General features: G+C 35.7%; 1 protein-coding gene across 3 annotated transcripts; it reads right to left on the bottom strand.

Annotated features, from left to right (window-relative positions):
- Window positions 1–276: 276 nt before the first annotated feature.
- Window positions 277–15,128, bottom strand: ETS2 (ETS proto-oncogene 2, transcription factor). 3 transcript variants are annotated; one of them, XM_032219541.1, is made up of 10 exons: window positions 14,789–15,128; window positions 10,636–10,707; window positions 7,104–7,218; window positions 6,369–6,488; window positions 5,816–6,016; window positions 4,954–5,037; window positions 3,809–4,051; window positions 3,114–3,377; window positions 2,493–2,611; window positions 277–1,388 (listed from the first exon to the last, which is right to left on the bottom strand). In XM_032219541.1, the coding sequence occupies exons 2-10, from the start codon at window positions 10,705–10,707 to the stop codon at window positions 1,173–1,175; spliced, it is 1,434 nt and encodes a 477-aa protein (XP_032075432.1). In that variant the 5' UTR covers window positions 14,789–15,128; the 3' UTR covers window positions 277–1,172. The 3 variants fall into 3 exon arrangements, with proteins under 3 accessions (XP_032075432.1, XP_032075431.1, XP_032075433.1); XM_032219540.1 differs by lacking the exon at window positions 14,789–15,128 and adding an exon at window positions 14,434–14,764; XM_032219542.1 differs by lacking the exon at window positions 14,789–15,128 and adding an exon at window positions 12,146–14,413.
- Window positions 15,129–18,651: the final 3,523 nt, after the last annotated feature.

Here is an 18,651-nt window from a genome sequence, read left to right as displayed (position 1 = left end):
TAAAAATAGCTGCTATATATTTGTTTCTAATTGCAGAAAAGAAATCAGGTTTTTTTTTCTCCAAAAATAGAATTCTTATTTTAATCAGGATAATTCATTATAAGTGAATGAAAGGGATGGAAAAGGGACAATTGAAAGAATAAGAATATATATATATATATATATATATATATATATATATATATATATATATATATATATATATATATATATATATATATATATATATATATATAGTTTTTTAAAGGACATGCATAGAAGTGATTGACATTGCTATTTTTAGTTACAGCATCACTGAAATGAGACTTTATAACCCAGACTGAACAATTAGCTTCTTGCCATAAAAGTTCCGGTGTTTGTCAGCCTTAAACAGTCTTCTGTGACAGGGCACTTGGCATTTGCTTATTTTATATAAAGTCCCTTGAAAAATTAAAATCTTCCAAGATACTATAAAAGCTGCTTTTTTGAATGGAAACACATTCTTCCACTTCAGATGTTTACATGATTTTAAATTACAATATACAATATTTATTAAATAGGAGCTTTTCACTGCCAGAGAAACATATGAACATGCTGAAGCGTACACACCAAACATAAATATACAGATTTTTTTGAAATGGTATATTTTTTCTGTCCTTGTACGGAATCTCTGCCATTGCTCCTTCTGGTTCCAAGATGTGTATGAAGAAACATACACAACTCTAAAAGAATGCCCTTTGTAAATTTATATGGCACATATATTAAATAAAAGATACCTAGCCTTTTCTCCCTCAGTAAAACAAATGATGATATGTAATGTCTGCAAGGTTGTTAACAGTAAAATGGGAAGAGGTTTAATACTTGAAATTCCAATAGGTTTAGTCTGGGTGTCACCCTCACTTATACAGAAGTTGACATAATTGAACCCTGAGCCCCAGAGCATTTTGCTATCTTCAGGTTTAGTCAGGAGCTGAGTTGACCTCTGGAAGGATTGCTGAAAAGACTGGATACATAAGTTCTTTTTCTGCCTGAAACTGAATCCACTTCTTCCCCCGATTATGAAAACACTTCTTTTAGGAGTTCAACAGTGTTCTACTCCAAACAGTCAGAAGATAAATCCAATGACTGATGCAGGAGGTTTCAATTCACAGATTCATGCGTTTTAGCATCCAAAGCTTGCAGGACTGCAGTGCTCAGTCTTCAGTATCTGGCTGCACGCCTAGCATTGCATGGAGTTCCTCTGCTGTATATCCCAACAGATTTTGTAGATCACATACAAAACGGTACACATAACGTTTGCCTGAAGTTTTGTGAATAATGTTCTTATCATAATAATAACGCAGGCCACGGCTCAACTTCTCATAGTTCATTTTGGGCTTGTTTTTTCTTCTGCCCCATCTTCTTGCAACCTGAGATAAGAAGAAAGAAAACCATTTAATGTAGTTAATTTAGATTCCAATGAAATAGTATTAAACTCTACTTTACTCAGTATCAATAAAAATTTAGCTACTGAGCAACTACTTAAAGTTACTGGAGCTTCAAAGTCTACATCTCAATAAAGAGCACAATTCCATGCTGTTTTCTAATTTAGTACATCTTCAAAACAGATCTTCCTTTCAGAGGAGATGAAGTTCCATTATTTGAAGGTTTGCATTTAAATTAAATAAGGGTATACAGATAGTTCTTGACTTACTGCCACAATTGGGACCAGAACTCCCAACACTAAGAAATGCAGTCATTAACTGAGTCACGCCTGATTTTATGACTTTTTTTGCTATGTTAACTGAATAACTGCAGTTAACTGAATCACTTGGTGATTAAGCAACCAGCTTCCCCCATTGACTTTGCTCATCAGAACCTTCCTGGGAAGGTTGCAAATGGCAATCATGTGACTATGGAACACTGCAACCATCATAAATACATGCTGGTTGCCAAATCCCCAAATTTTGATTTATGTGATTGTGGGGATGCTACAATGGTCACAAGTGTGGGTACTGGTTGTAACTAACTTTTTCAGTGCTGTCCTAACTTTGAATGGCCATTAAACAAAAGATTATAAATTTGTAACACTTGTAAACTGTTCTGTATACAACATAATTAATCAGAGGCTTGTCTGTACAATACCATATTAATATATGAAACTGAAGCTATAATCACAAATCATTGCTTCTGAATGAGATGTTTGAAGTGGTTCTTTTCTTCCTGGTGGCTCTGTGTAATTTGTTAGTTTACACCCTGCCTTTTCTTCAGGAGCTTCAAAGTGTCTTAATTAAGGATCTTCATTCATTTGATCAGAAAAACAAATCTATAAGGTAAGTTGGACTGAGAAAGATAGATCTCTATCTAGAAATATAGAGACTGCCCTGAAATCCTGCAATGAATTTCCATGGCCAAGAATAGAGTGAAAACCCAGTTTCCCGATCCTAGTTTGATATATGCCTACTATAGCTATGCCTGGCTAGCTGCTATAAACTTCCATTTATTTTTAATAATGGATGACTTGAATTACTAACCTCATCTGGGTCTGCAAGTTTAAACTCCCAACCATCTCCAGTCCAGCTAATGAATGCCTGACAAGATTTGTCAGTCAGAAGTTCTAGAAGAAATTGCCACAGCTGTATGGGTCCACTACCTGTCAATATCAAAATAAATTGTTAAAATATATACAGAGAAAGACACAAGAATTCATAAGAATGTCAGTTAATTTCCAAGATTTAAATATTAATTATGTAATTCTTTTAAAAATCTCCTTGGTTAAAAGGAGATGGTTAATACAGGTTAATACAGAATCTGTATTAGAAAAAGATAAGGATTTATTATAACAATTGAAGCTCTTTCTAAAAAAAATGAAAATCCAGGAAATGCCTTAATTAATCTTTTTTTCTCTCTTAAAATGTTGTTAGAATTTACAGCATATTCAACTTCAACTGAATCAAATGTATTTGAAAAATAAAATTACAGGACAATGCAATGTTATGAAATTATGGCTTTTATATCAAAATAATCACTTCAGATTAAGCAGAGAGGCCTGAATAAGAGTCTTAGCATACACAATTTTCATTTGAATCTCTTTACCATCAGTGAAACAAGGAGGCCTAAAGACAAAAAAGGGGACAGGGAAATATTTTACTTGCCTGTGAATCCTGCTAGTATTGCTGCCGGAATAACTGGTTTCCCTTGCTCTACAGGGTCACTCCTTTCTTGAATATAGTCTTTAAAGGACATTGTGGGTTTGTTCAGACACAAGGACTGGCTGCAATCATCTTCAAAGCTGTCATAAGATGGAACCCGTTGAACATCTACTAAGGAGGACTGACTATTCCAAGACTGTAGCAATGAATCTGAGCCTTCGTAACTTTCTGTGCCACTGTCATTTGAATCATGCTCTCTAGGTTTACCTGGACAAAAGGAAAAAAATGCATGAATAGAGATTTTCTTAAATATGAATAACTATTATACATGAAGTGGATTTTAAAATATTGTACTTATTTAACATAGAAATAATTGAACTAGGAGTACAATTACAGAATACAACCCCCAAATTTCATTGTATGTTAACTTTACAAATACTTTGATTATGCTAATTTGAACTGGTATGATAAAATGTATCATACCTCAAAGATGTTTAAACCCCCTTCAGGTTACTGTAGCTTTGTCCACATGTAATCAATAAAATTATCAATTTAAAGTCAAAATTAACTCTATGAAACCCATTAAATCACTTTTATGATTAAGTCATAAACAAAGAAGTGGGCTATTAAAACAAAAATAAGTAACCTCGTATTTGAATATATAACTGCTCATAAACACAAGGAAATAGACATCTTACTTGTATTATCCAACACCAAGTTCAGATTATTTCTTGAGAAATCTTGATGCATTGAACAGTAGTTCACATTGACAGTCTCTAATTGTGCTTTAGGAAACATCTGAAATTCTTGTTTTAGATTAACAAGATTTGGCCCAATTGTTGTCTGACATACATCTCCCAGAACTCTGGCTTTTTGGAAACTTGGAGTTTTTGGATAGCTGGGTACTTGAGTGCAATACTGCACTTGTTCAACATTAATGCCTAAAAAAAACAACCCACAAAACTTTGGTTAGAAATCCTTTAGCTTCTGCAATAGTACCTACTGTCCAATTAAACAACTTTATTTGAGAACTTTCCTGAATAAAATATAATGACACTCTATGAATAAATTCTCAACTAAACAAAGCATAATCTTTATATTTTTCTAAAAGAGGAAACTAGCTGAAATGCAAAAATATAAATCTGTCTCCTGCCAGTATAACTACAGTAATGCACTTCCATATCTACAATTGCTTTTATATACTTTAAAGCATCTATAGCAGCTAGTACTTCAACTTAAGTGAGTTAATGTAGTGTTAAATGATTTTAATGATTCTAAAATTTTAGCAAAGCAAAACTGAATATACCATATTTATTTAATATTTAACATATTGTATTTATTTAATATGCACAAATACATGAAATAATAGCTAAATTTTAAAGACAATTGATATCATTGATCCAACACAAACGCTATATATTTTATACTGTATGGAGTGTTTGTCAAAACGAAGTATGTATATCTGGCCACTAACATCACATAAGATATTTCAAATATCAGCTTCTGGTATTTTGCATTTCAAATATCAGCTTTTGGTTTAAAACATAAGCCATTTCTTCAAAGCCCCTGTTTTGCAAGTTTCTAGTACCAAACTATGCACCTATTTTGGTATTTTGAACTTTATCCATGTTTTTCTCTATGTCCATTTCCTTCTTCCACTGACATGCCCCCAGCAAAAAAAACAAAAACAAAACAGAAACTTTTTGTAGTTTAAATGCCCTAGTCTAAGATCAGTTGTTGTTGCTGTTGTTCAGTACAGATACTAAACAAGAAGCTTTATTCACATTAAGTGGAAATTGCACCCCTCTAATTTTGATACTATGATTATTGAAATTAAATTTACCTAAAGAATTGTTGTTGACCCAATGTGGAGATGAAGTAAGGTGAGAATTTTCCATGTATTGATCTTGTGGCTTCTCTTCATTGTCTGAAAACAAAGAAAGATGTTTAAATATATACCTAAATAGGAGAATTTGCTTTGACAATGTGTCATATATGAGAGATAGCATTTTCCTCAAACTATATTTTATGGCAAAATTACCTGCCATTTTGAAAATAATTTAATGTAATAAAACTTAAAAAGCTTTAACTGATCACAGTTAAGTCCAACTTAATACCTCTAAAAGTAAAACATATAATTTTATATTATGTATTTTATCTATTTTATTGTAAGCTGTACAGTCACATATAAATCTATAAATTGGGGTTAAGTCAATGAGATGTATTTTTTACATTTTCAGTATTACTCTGATTATCCTTTCTTTCAATAGCATAAAACAATATCTTCCCTTCCTTTAAGATGTCACAACAATGGCAATCTTTATATTTAATTGAGAAATGTTGACTGGTTTAAAGTCACAATGTTTGTTTCCCTGACTAAGACTGTTTTTTATTGGATTAGCTGCATTTGCTTCCAAGTATGTTTGTAGCTAAGACTACATACTTTTGATTCTGCCTTAACACAATATATGAATCCATCTTAAACCAGTTATAATCTATGTCTTTGGCTTAATCAAAGCAGACAAGAACTCCTGTATTAAGATAATCTCAAATAGTACAGGAAGCAAACACTCCAGCTCTTTTAGATGATAAATAAATAGCAAGTTAGAATTCACTTTGAAGTTTTACAAGCGTTTTCTCAATATTGCCATAACTGGTTTGTGTATTCTGCATACTCAGCTATCACTTTGATTTAGCTTATTCACCTTTTATCATCTGATCCAAATGTTCCCACAGTATGTCACCCACATAATCAGGTGCTAGTTCCAAAAAATGTTCCTTTCCCAGATTGCATAAGTCTTGGCCATTCATAGCAAACTTCTCAAAGTTCACATTCACTAAACTAAATTCATTGGTAGCCCAGAGAAGCCACTGACATACATGATGTTGTGTCCAAAGCCAGGGATCTGCAGAAAGTAAGAAAACAAATTACTTTATCAAGAAAATTTTCCCCAAGGGAAGTTGTAGTAGCAGACACTAAAATATAATAGCTACTATCCCTTTTACTACCACCTGAATCCACACATTTTTTTGGAGTTAAAGGTTTTAATATTTAACTCAGTTTACAACTGTAGATATATAAAATACAATCTTAAGTAAATTCATATGAACGTTAGCATTGTGATAAAAATATTTGGAAGTAATGGTTTAGTATAAGAAAATTGTATAATAAATATTTTATTATATTAGGAGGGGAAAAAGATACAACAATCATTTTGCCTAATCCATATCAGAAAGGAAGAAAAGAACCCTACTTACTGTTTGGAATGCCTAATCTGTGCTGTTCTTTTGTGAAGCCACTGAAAGTTGCGTTTAAGGCCTGACTCATCACAGCCTTACTACATGGAGTTAAGAGTGGCAATTCAGAAGAGCTTGATTCTGAAAAGCAAAGGAATCATAATGTTGAACATAACAAGAACAAAGAGAAAATAATCTGTAGAAAAAGAAGGGATGTTTTGTTTTGTTTGGTGTAATGGGGTATGAATGTCTAACATCAAATAAATCCAGTCAGTTTATTTGAATAAACTGGAAAATATTGGATACTGTAAATTTCAATACTGGAAAATATTGGAAATCCTAGCTAGATTCAGTAATAGTTTCTAGTTCAGGAGTTACCAACCTTTTGGTCCTCAGGAGCCACTACATTCATAATTTTAAATTCCGTGGACCACTAATATGATTTTAAAAAAAGATATATAGTATTTAGTACAATATAAAAAAATGAAAATAATTTTTCTGAGGACCACCAAAATTTTCTCACAGACCATCAGTTGATGATCACTGTCCTAGTTTATTCCTTACCACAACTAAGGCTACATAATGATTACAAAGATTTGTGCACAATCAAATTATTTTCTATATAAACATTTCTAAAATATGAACTTTTGCAATGACTTTTGATAATCTGGAGATTGATTCCCCCCTAATTTCTTATGTAAATGACTTGGAACTTTTAATTAGCATGACAAAACTGCTTATAAAAACAGGCTTTACCAAAAGAAATAGAATCAAGGCCGGTTGGCACTTCCTGAAGAGTCTGATCTTCATTTAGTGGTGGATAGAATCCAGTAAACAAAGCACCTTCAAAGCTATCAAATGCAGTTTGGCGCTGAAACACAGAAAACATCAAAGTGAGTGTCTTATTACATCCACAGCAAGTTTAATATATTATGACAAAGCAAATGTGGCATTTCAATTTGTGGCAATGCCCCAGATGACCTGGTGTGCAATACAGGGGTTCTCTTGGACTTATGGCTCCTGCTGGAAGAGCAGGTGGCAGCAATGGCCAGAGGTGCCTTTGCCCACCTTAGATGCTGTGCAGCTCTTTCTGGATCAGGAGGCTTTGTTCACAGTCATTTATGCCCTTGTGAGCTCTCTCATAGATTACTACAATGTGTTCTTGTAGTAATTGCCTTTGAAGAGTATTTGGAAGCTTCAACCCTCTGCAGAATGTGGCTGTGTGGTTAGTAAAGAGTGTTGGATATTTGACACACTTAACATTGATCTTCCTGAACTGTACTCGTTACCAGTATGTTTCTGGTGAAAATCAATGTCCTGGTTATCACTTTTAAAGTCCTTCATGGCTTGAGGCCAGGTTATCTTACGGAACATCTCCCAGTCATTTCTATCTGTCCAGTTTGATCAGGCAGTTTGAGAATGTTGCAGATCCCATTAGCTAAGAAATGTCAGTGGGTGGGAACCACAAGATGTGTCCTCTCTGTCTTAGCACCTACTCTCTAAAATAGTCACTCTTCAGAGGTCAGGGTGACCCTGACTTTATCGACCACTCACAAGGCTGTCTAGACTTGGTTGAGTGCCTGGGCTCCCGAATGTGTTAAGAGCCCCGTATCATGTTTTACTTGATGCCATATATATTTATTTTGTAGTATTGTTGTAAATTATTATGTTTTATTAAGCTTGGTGCCTAGAATTATGTGTTGAGATGGATTGCTATAGAAATTAAATCAATTCAAATAATAAATAAAATTGTTATCATCTCCAACTCAGAACTGAAATTCTCTTGGATGCATGTTCTAAAATGTTAGTGCAACTCATAAGTCACTGAGGAAGAATTTGGATACTTGCATTCTTTGCTATTGAGTCATTTCTAAAAAACAACTTTCTTTCCATAATATCAACTAACAGCATACAAAGATTTTAAGATTTTTTCCTGAAATATACAGACCTGGAGACTTGAAAAGCTCCTCTGATAACATTTAATTCATTTTGGACTCAGTTATTCAGGCCTTTTGGTGCCATTTAAAGACTTAGATTTCTAATATGCATAAGTACTTGTATTAAATACATTAAGCTTGCATTAAATGCCTTTAAATGACTGTCTGGCACCCTATATAGTTAGAAGGATGAATTATGTATTATGTTAATTGTCTGATTCAATTACGAATATTAAGTTGTGTTCAAGAGAGGTTTCTCAAACTGCATAATAATTTTTCATGATTATGCCAAATATCTCATCAGTAATATATACAGCAGTTAAGGCAATGAGCCTATTTTTTTAGAGGCCATAAAGTATGGCCAGAGTCCTATAGGATAATGGTTTTTTCAAATAGCCTGATCCTGATACAAACTCTGGAGCAATGTATGTCTGAAGCACCGCAGTTTGCATATGAAAATGCAATTTATATCTCATTGTGATTATGTTGTTATATTAATCTATATTATTTTATAAATCACTTATAAAGTAAGAGGCTGCAGTACCACTGGGCATTTTAATATTAAATTTCTATTATAGAATTCATATACTGTTTAAATGAGTGACCCAAGAAGCTATTTAAAATTTAGTCAAAATGCTTCAGTCCAGAATAATGAAACTATTCTTATGGATTTTACAAATTACAAAGTTCAACTTCAAGAACTTAAGCAACTTGCTGTATAAATGAAATGATTAGAAAGCTAGATAACTGGCATAGTAATGACAAATTCTTTCAGGGTTAATAGATAGAAAGATCTGAGTCATCACTAATATTTAGAGAAAAGGCCAAACACTTTCAACATAATTTGGAAACTCCTCTCTTTTGTGTAAATAAATGATCCTTTACACTGAGTCACTGGAAAAAATGTAACACTCTGGAAGATCAAAAGGGATACTGTACTTCAAAAGTATTCTGCATGTTTAAAACATGAAATTAAACAGTAAAATGAGCAAGCTTAAAACTTCTATATATTAGATCCAACCAGCTCTAATAAAATATTATGTTCTACGTCAGAGCTGCTATGGATTAATGGTAAATTGCCAAATCTTAAAGTACTGAGAAAAGTCCCAGTGATGGGCCTGCCCCCCTCAAGGCCAATGGGAGTCATTCATTAGGCCCAGAAGATGCTTTACAACTAGCTCTGTCAATATGTGACATACTCCAGGTTAATAAGAATTTATCAAAAGTCAAAAGTAAGTGAACAAATAGTCCCACGCTTACTATTAAGCCAACGAATGAATAACTACATTCTAGTACATATTCTGTAAAACGTTCTTTGAAGAAATTTGAATTTGAGGCAATACTGACAGAAGGACTTTCAATATAATTAATCATATTATATAATTAATTATATTTAATTGATTTTAAAAGGTTACATTACAATGTCAAAGCAAGGATATATGAATTTGATATTTTAAAAATTATATATACCGTATTTTCACCCATATAACCCGCGGGTTATATGCGGTTTTTACATGCACAGCGCCCCCTGCGGGTTATATGCGTGGGCGGGGTATACAGAAAATATTTTACACGATCGGAGGCTTACACGATCGGAGGCTTGCTTCTTTCTCCGTTTCTTCCCCCACCCCGATCTCAGCTGTTTCCTTCTCCTTCGTTCCTTTCCTCTTCCCCAGCGTGCGCAGGCTTCTTTCTCCGTTTCTTCCCCCACCCCGATCTCAGCTGTTTCCTTCTCCTTCGTTCCTTTCCTCTTCCCCAGCGTGCGCAGGCTTCTTTCTTTCTCCGTTTCTTCCCCCCCCCATCTCAGCTGTTTCCCTTCTCTTTTACTCGCCGCGGGTTATATGCGTGGGCGGGTTATATGCGTGGGCGGGGTATACGGGAAACATTTTACACGATCCAGAAAACCCGCGGGTTATGTGCGTGTGCGGGTTATCTGCGTGGGCGGGTTATATGGGTGAAAATACGGTAAATATTGTATAGAAGTAATATCAAGACCATTAAATGATATATAATGAAACTGATATTACAACAGTGATTTGAAAACAATTTTAGTTATATCAATGACATATTAGATATCTTTTGTAGAGATGACCAGGTAAGACTTAATTGCTAACTGAGAACATTACTTACTACTTTTGTTCTCCTTTTAAAAAAATGTAATTAGCATTAAAATGACACTGTAGATTTGTGTAACGTATTAAATCAGTAACATAATAACTTGCTGAAACCATTAATTATTGCTGGCATAGAATAATATACAATCCCATAATTTGTACATTAAATTGATATGAATTGTCCAGGGTTTAAGCTGGGTTTTACTATACATATCTGTTTTTTCCTTCATAGCTTACCTTGAACAATTCTCTATATACATTACAAACAGGTGCTACTTGATCCATGTTTTTAATTCCAAATTCATTCATCTAAAAGAAGAAACAAAATACAAAACTATTGGTTTATAAATGAAATAAAAATAATAATTCATGATTATATCCAAACAGTGCATCTATTGAAACTCACAAAGATATACTGATATGAGAATTCTTTCATTATGAACCAATTTTTTACATACAATACACATGTGTAGTCAAACTACCATTACATGTAAACCATCTTTAAAATAAAGATGAATAAGACAAATCATTTTCATAAAGGACATTATGGAATTACTTTAAAAGTGAAAAGAATTCTCTTCAAGACTACGGTAATGCATAAGGCTTGGCTGTTTTAATTTACAATGAAAATTATTTTAATATAGTAGTAAAAATCTTAAACAAATGTAGGTCAAAGATTTGAGGTGTCCCCCACCTTCCTTCTCACCATCCCTAGACAAACCTCTTAGGACAGGGGTTGCCAACCCTTTTGGCCCCAAAGACCAGCAACAGTGGCGTGGGGACGGGAAGGAGGGGATGGTTTTGTGCACACATGCACTCAACCACCACTTGCACAGCCCAGTTCCCAATGGGTCATGGACCAGTTCCGGTCCGCCACCCAAGAGTTGGGGACACATGCCTTAGGATACTCACGTCTGACACCAAGATGTGAATCCAATTTTTTTATACAAGTAGTCCTTGATTTACAACAATTCATCTAGTAACCATTCAAAATTACAACGGCATTAAAAAAGATGACTTATGACCATTTTTCATACTTATAACTGTTGCAGCTTCCCCATGGTCATGTGACCAAAATTTGGATGCTTGGCATCTAGCCTGTATTTATGACAGCTGCAGTTTCCCAGGATCCTGTGATCACATTTTGTAACCCTTTGACAAACTGTCAATGGAGAAGCCAGATTCACTTAACAACTGTGTTACTAACTTAATTGCTGTGTCAAGAAATGCTGTAAAATGGCGCAAAACTTAGTTAACAGTTGTCTTACTTTGCAACAGAAATGTAATAAATTTACATACAAATAAGACATGTGATTTAAAAAACATCAAATCTCTTAAAACTATAGTTGACGGAGTTAAGATAAAATCTGAACACCTATATTTAGTATAAGAATGAAAAGGTCATCAGTCATTTGGGAGAGGGGTTGTTCAGTTTGACACAATGGACATACATTTTATCATAATGCTTTGTTGTTTTAGGTTAGCTCTTTGGTATCAGATTTGGGCAGTATCACTTTGATTTTATTACTCTTAAATCCATCAGTATCCCATAAACTTTAATTTGTAGTTCTTCATAATATCACACCCATTATATAAAGAGAATGCAAAAGTTGCTGGGGAGAGGGGTGAGGCTAGTTAAAATATTTTGACAATGAAAGCTAAGCTGGTTTGCTATTATTACTATTGTCTATACATATATATTTAAATAACTAGAAACTATCAAAATAATATTTAACATGAAGATTACCTTGCTGAACTCTAAAAGAAGCTCTAATTATATGGAATATTTTAAAAAATCCATTACAGTGGGATCTCGGGTCCCGAACGGCTCAGATGACAAACAATTCGGGTGCCAACTGAAAAATCTGCTAAATGCTTCATTCACATCATGAACATATCCTCAGGTGCCGAATAAACACAGTCGCGGCAATTTTCCCTGCTGTAGCAATTTTCTCTTCCGAGCCATTTTTTGTGTGTGCACGCATGCACAGTTTGTCTTGCTTCTGGTCATGATCAAACTGGGTGCCGACCAAAGTCCTGGAATGGATTACGATTGGCACCCGAGGTTCCACTGTATATTGGATTAAAATGCAACTTTTTCAGGTAGGTATATCTCATCCTAGTAAAAATACCACTGCCATTATTTTTTTCTATAAATTTATAAATATCTATAGTACTGTTCCTGCTCCTCCTCCTCCTTTGAAATGTTTGGCCTCAAGCGTTTAATCGTTTTAAACTTCAGCAGTCATATAACTACAATATGAGCTACACCTATTTAAAAACCGGTATATTCAGTGTTGACTGTTTCTTTTGTACAACAACACAGAATACAGATTTCTGTTGGTATATAATTATCTGAGCCCCTCACCATCACAATAATCCCCAGCATTAATATTTTGGAGACGTAGTCCTGGAAAACACAGACACACATGTATTTACCATAATAGCTTAATGAATCTCAAAAAGATGGTACATGATTTCCTAACAATAACTTGAACATCTTCAAATACATGAACACCTAATTATACAACAAGCTTTCAGTTATTGTAGTTTGGTAATGCCCACTAGTAATCTGCAGGGCATAAATAAGATTTCCACACATGGATCATATTTGTTTGACATACACACAAAAACAGGATTAAACAGAAATCCTATTAAACATTCTCCATTATGCCACCAAAGACCTATTTTAATCCTATTAATTAAAGATGCAATAAAGAATTATGCGACATTTTAAGACTAAAAAAGAGGGCAGACCCTGAAAAACAAACCAACAAAAAGAAATAAAAAGCATGGGAAAAGAAAATGCATCAAATACCAGTTGGAAATTATTTATTGCACAGAAACCCAAGAACCTTGTGTTTACCAGTTTTAGCTGCCATGAAATTAGGATTATTATATCTGGATTGAAAATCTCTGGATGGCCACCAGAGGGGAGTAAAGAGTTTCTCAGATTTGTCACAGCCCAGATCTGACAACCCACAGCAGCTTGTCTTATACCAAGTAGTCAAACTTGCAAGTAAACAACATAAAATTCAGTTATGCATAAGTGATCTCACCCTGAATAAGTATTAATTAACAAATACTTGTACTGTAATTTCAGGTTAACTTCCTCATTAGCATAAACAGGTATTTAAACTCAAATTGTGTTTATTTGAGAAACCCTATCAGATTATATCACAGATCAAAAGGAATTTAAATACTGGAAATTCAGTAATGATTTTACTGATAATTCAATACTTTAATACTTTCCAATACAACATTCCAACTTGCTACATTTTAAGGCTCAATCAATAACTACACAATATAAGTGTGAATATGCAACACTGCTTTGCAACCAACAGCCTACACACCTATTATAGGTTTGAGAGATATGCACTAAAGTCATCTTAAGAAATTCAACAGTTCTGCCTCCTTAACACATGAACAAACACAAAAATAAAACTCTAAATGGACTTAATTCCCTGTCATGTCTACATATGACACTTTTGGGAAAGGGAACATATGGTGAGAAAACTACTAATATAAAAATTTTCAAAAGCCTCCTAATTAGCATTTAACAATATTTATTAGATTGATAAGAACTGTGAACTACTTCAACTTTTTTTTCACCTCCAATCTACATTCACTTTTTAAATTCTTAAACAGAACATTGGATAAAAAAAATCAACACATTGTAGTTGCCTGTCTGGGTCATAATTCAGGCATTTAATGAGAAATCATCCAAATATTGTTTAGAAAGTGAGCCTCTATTTAAGCAAGGTGGGGGGGGGGGACCTTGACCAAAACAATTGCATGGGAAATCCAATGGTTCTCATATAAGAATTGTTCATATAGCTTTTTAAACGCTATCCTAATAAACTCTCTTTTAAACAATTTCATATTCAATTACGGGCAAACCGAGGGATCTAAGGCATTCTCCCCAAACAAGCGTTTTGGTCGCTCGGCAAATATGTCGTACGGATCTAGAAAACCATAAAACAAAAATCCCTACATCTTCACCGGAGATTATCCAAACAACATGAAGCCACATACACTAAACGGAGCAGCCTCCCTTCCATTTAGGTACGCTTGACACATGATTCCATCAGGGCTGGAGTTGATGGCTCAGGGTGATGGGAATTGTAATCCAATGCGGATGGCGGGCACCAGATTATGTTACCACAAGCCTCTGGCCCACGCATTTTCAGAGAATGGCAAAAGTGTCTCAGCCTCCGAGCAGAAACCTGGATGGAAGAGGAGCGCGTTCTGGGCAAAAGGGGCGGGTGGAGTCCGCTTGTTCCCCCATTCCTTCCTCCCCACCCGGCCGGGGGCTCGTCCGCGCCTCCCAAACGCTCCTGCCTCCCACGTCTCCTCTTGGACTCGGCGGCCCGTTTCCTCCCTTTCTCACCTGGGCGCCGCCGAGCCGAAATCCCACGAGGCGCGCGGTCTCGTCACCACCGCGCCGGTGAAAGCTGTCCCAGCTTCCTTCGGGGACCTCTAAATATCCCTGCGCGTCAGCCGAAAACACGCATCCGGAAAACAACACCCTGCGAAGCGCTGTTATCTCAAGCGGCTGAAGGGAGCGGAGGAAGCCTCGTCGTAGCAAGCCGCGTCGCCGGAAGAAGAGGAAAGGCTCCTGCCCAGGGCACAAGGCAACGTGCTGGTGACGGAGCGCGCGTCAGCTTCGGCCGTCTTGGCCGGCGGCTCGCGAGCGAATGCGTCGACCTGACCCGTGTTGGGCTAGCCTGCTCTTGACGGGGCGAGGGAGGGAGGCGGAGCGGTTAGGCCAGGCCCAGCCAGCCTCCTCCCACTCGAGGGCAGGAAGACATTCCGCTTCCTTCGGGGAGGCAGATGGAGCCTGGGAGGCTGGCTTCGCTCAGCGGGTGCCCGCCAGATGTGTAGAACCGGAACACCGATCTCCCCAGCCGGCACAGTGAGGCAGATTTGTGCCTGGGATGGCGGGAGCGGTAGTTGAATACATCTGGAGGGGACCCGGTTAGGGGTACCTTAGAAAAATCTGCCACCTTCGTACAGAGGGATGGATTAAGGGCTTTTTTCTATACTGCATGGCTGTATCGTTTTATCCAATTGGGTGTACATAAAGGTGGTCCTCGACTTTCAATAGTTCTTTTAGTGACCTTTCAAAGTTACAACTGCACACTGTTTTTCAAAGTTTGCAGCATCCCCATGATCATGTGATCAAAATTCATTTATCTGGTAATTGGTTCATACTTATGACTGTTGCTATGTCCCAAGGTCATGGGTCACAACTGTTTTGACAAGCAAAGTCAATGGGGAAGCTATATTCACTTAACAGAATTACTAACTTATCACTTAACAAATATGGCAAGAAAGGTTGTAAAATGGGCCAAAGCTCACTTAGCAAAGCTCTTAACAACAGAAATTTTGGGCTCAATTGTGGTTGTAAGTTGAGGACTACCTGTATAAATTTTCTGCTTCAGGAACTAGCTTAGCCCAGTAGTCTAAACTAGGCTATCCTATGGTTTGTGTGGGTTTTAGCTTAGTGTGTTGTGTGAACCCAAACATTATTTATAAATTGTGGTTAATGACTTAGCATATTATACAAATCCAAACAAACTTTCAGAGTTTCTAATGAACTTTTGGCAAGCTTTGTTCACAAAATCAAAATGTTCAAAAGTCAGTGGCCATACATACACTGAATAGAGTGAATAAATAAGGGAAAAGCTTTTTTGACTATCAGGATTTATTTGATGTCATGAAAATAAATTGTCATTCGCTAGGGAATTTTGATTATTGTACCAATTAAAAGTATAATGAATAAATACATAAAGTATCCATTTATTACTTGTAGTAGATTATAACATTACTTGTGTTATAAAGTACTTTCTTTGGCTTTCTTTGAAATCCCTAACATTCACTTTCATGATACTTTCAAGAACTGTAAAAAGTTACATTTGCAAAAGCCATGTTAATTCCTGTTCAGCAAACATTATTCTTGTATTTTACTTCATTTTGAGTAATATTTTCCAACCAGCTATCCATAGCAGATATTAGATTATCCAGCCTTTAATTACCTGGATTTGGTTTAAATCCTTTTTGAAAATTAACATGTTTTATATGATATATTTGTACATTTAGATTCTTTTAAAACTCTGGAGATTTGTTCATATACATTTATTAATAAAACCCAACATTTGGTTTCTCCATTTAATGGTGGATAATTTGTCCACAAGGTAGATACTAGCACATGTACTTGATTTTGAAGCAAGCTATATATTCGATATCATGTTTTCTTGCCCTGCTTCACTCATCCTCTGGTTATATGATGTGTGATAGTTTCTCCTCCCAGTTTTCAGATAAGATACAATGACTTGGTCAGACCATCAGAAAGTTAAAGTAAAGAAGCATTTCCTGCTCAAATATTATCAGTTTTAGTCTTTAATCCTATCTCTTCCTTCTGATCTCAACATTTACATTTGTTTTTACTGGAAAAGATTGAATCAGACCAGAAATGGAGTAGCTCTGATTTTCCTTCGTTACTGTTAGCATTTCACTTTCTTCACTGAGAAGCTCAGTGCTTCTTTTTCTGCACTCAGATGCTTTGGAGAATAAGTCAATTTCCTCTTCCCTGTGACAGCCTGTCAAGTTAGCTTGACTGAAGTCTGCTATTATGTCACTCCTCATCCTTTTCTTCATTAGACTAGGCAGACCTAGTTCATGCAAACATTCATCCTATGATTTAGCCTCCAGACCTCTTATTCTTCCTCTTCTCTGCATTTTTCTAGAATCTCAACATTTTTTTTAAAGATGGTGATCATGGTGGATGCAGTATACATCTGCATATATTACATCTTGTGATCTTGATGCAACCTCTTTGTTGATGCAGCCTAGGCTTTTTGGGTAGCTGCAGCCACTGCTGACTCATATTTAAGTGGTATTCTACTAGGACACCTAGATCCCTCAACAGTTACTACTGTTGAGCCAAGTATCTCTTATTATATACCTGTGCTTTTGTTTTTTCCTGCCTTACTTTTCATGCTCCTGAACTACATCTAGTCTGATAGGGCCCAATGCTTAGGTCTGTCAAGATCTTTCTGAATCTTGAGTCTACCTTCCAAAGCGTTAGCAATTACTCCTGCTTGCCACTGTCCAGAGTGTGTAGACTATTTAGCGGTGACAAAGTCATGTTGCCCAGGGTAGCACCATGAGAAAGCTGGTCTACATTGCACCCCAATTTCCAATTTATAAGTACTTTTACTGTCAACCTACTGATTTGTGGAATTTTATGCCAGACCACACCACAATCTATTGGTAATAGAACTTTATTCCTGTCACTGGATACCTTATTTATTTTTCTAACCACATATAATATAATGTGTGAAAAAAACATGGTTCATGCAATTTTTCAGCAAGCATAGAAAGGTTTTGTTGAAAACACATCACTTCTTTGATAAAGTAGATAAGTTAGTGGATCAGGGAAATGCTATGGGTATAGTATACTTCGACTTGGTAAGATAGAAGAATGTAGGATAAACAGTACTATCACCAGATGGATTTGCAGTTGGCTGAACAATCACACTCAACATGTGATTCTCAATGAAATTACATACTTCTACATCTAGGGAAGCATGCAGTGAGATTCCTTGAGATTCTGTTTTGGGCCCAATACTCTTCAACATCTTCATAAATGATCTAGATGAGGGGACAGAATGGGAGCTCATCAGATTTGGCTGCTGGACTTCACAAGAATCTTCTGGCAAGTAGGAGCAGCATGAATATCGAAAATAAAAACAATGGTTAATGATGTATTCTATTACACCATATGAAATAAATAAATAACTGGAAGGTATTTTGTCATTCTGATTCCTGGAAGACAATTTAAGCTCTATGTTTTGTTTTAATATTTAACCAGACTCCGGTTAGATGAAACAGGACTTCAGAATTTCTTTGGGCAGTTTTCATTCCTGTCCATTCATAGGCTCTGGGTCTTTCCACATAATTGCTATTGCCACTCCTCAATCCCTCCAAAGCTTCTAACAGCAACCCATCGTCTTACTTATTTCTGCTGACATGAAAATGCCCAAGAAAAAAAATTCTATTACTGTTAGAAGAGAATGGAGCTGGGAGGTGGGTTAAAGATTTCTGCCAATGGGAAAACAAATTGCCCACAGGCTCTGCAAAGCTGCAAGCCTTCAAACAAAAATACCATCTTGGCTGCAATTTCAGATGTGTTGTAGCTGATCTTTTAATAAATAGACATTGAGAGATCAAACTAAACCAGAGCTAATT

This window comes from Thamnophis elegans, chromosome 6 (assembly GCF_009769535.1).
Source record: "Thamnophis elegans isolate rThaEle1 chromosome 6, rThaEle1.pri, whole genome shotgun sequence".
NCBI classification, from domain to species: Eukaryota; Metazoa; Chordata; class Lepidosauria; order Squamata; family Colubridae; genus Thamnophis; species Thamnophis elegans.
This window is presented reverse-complemented; position numbering and strand designations above follow the sequence as displayed.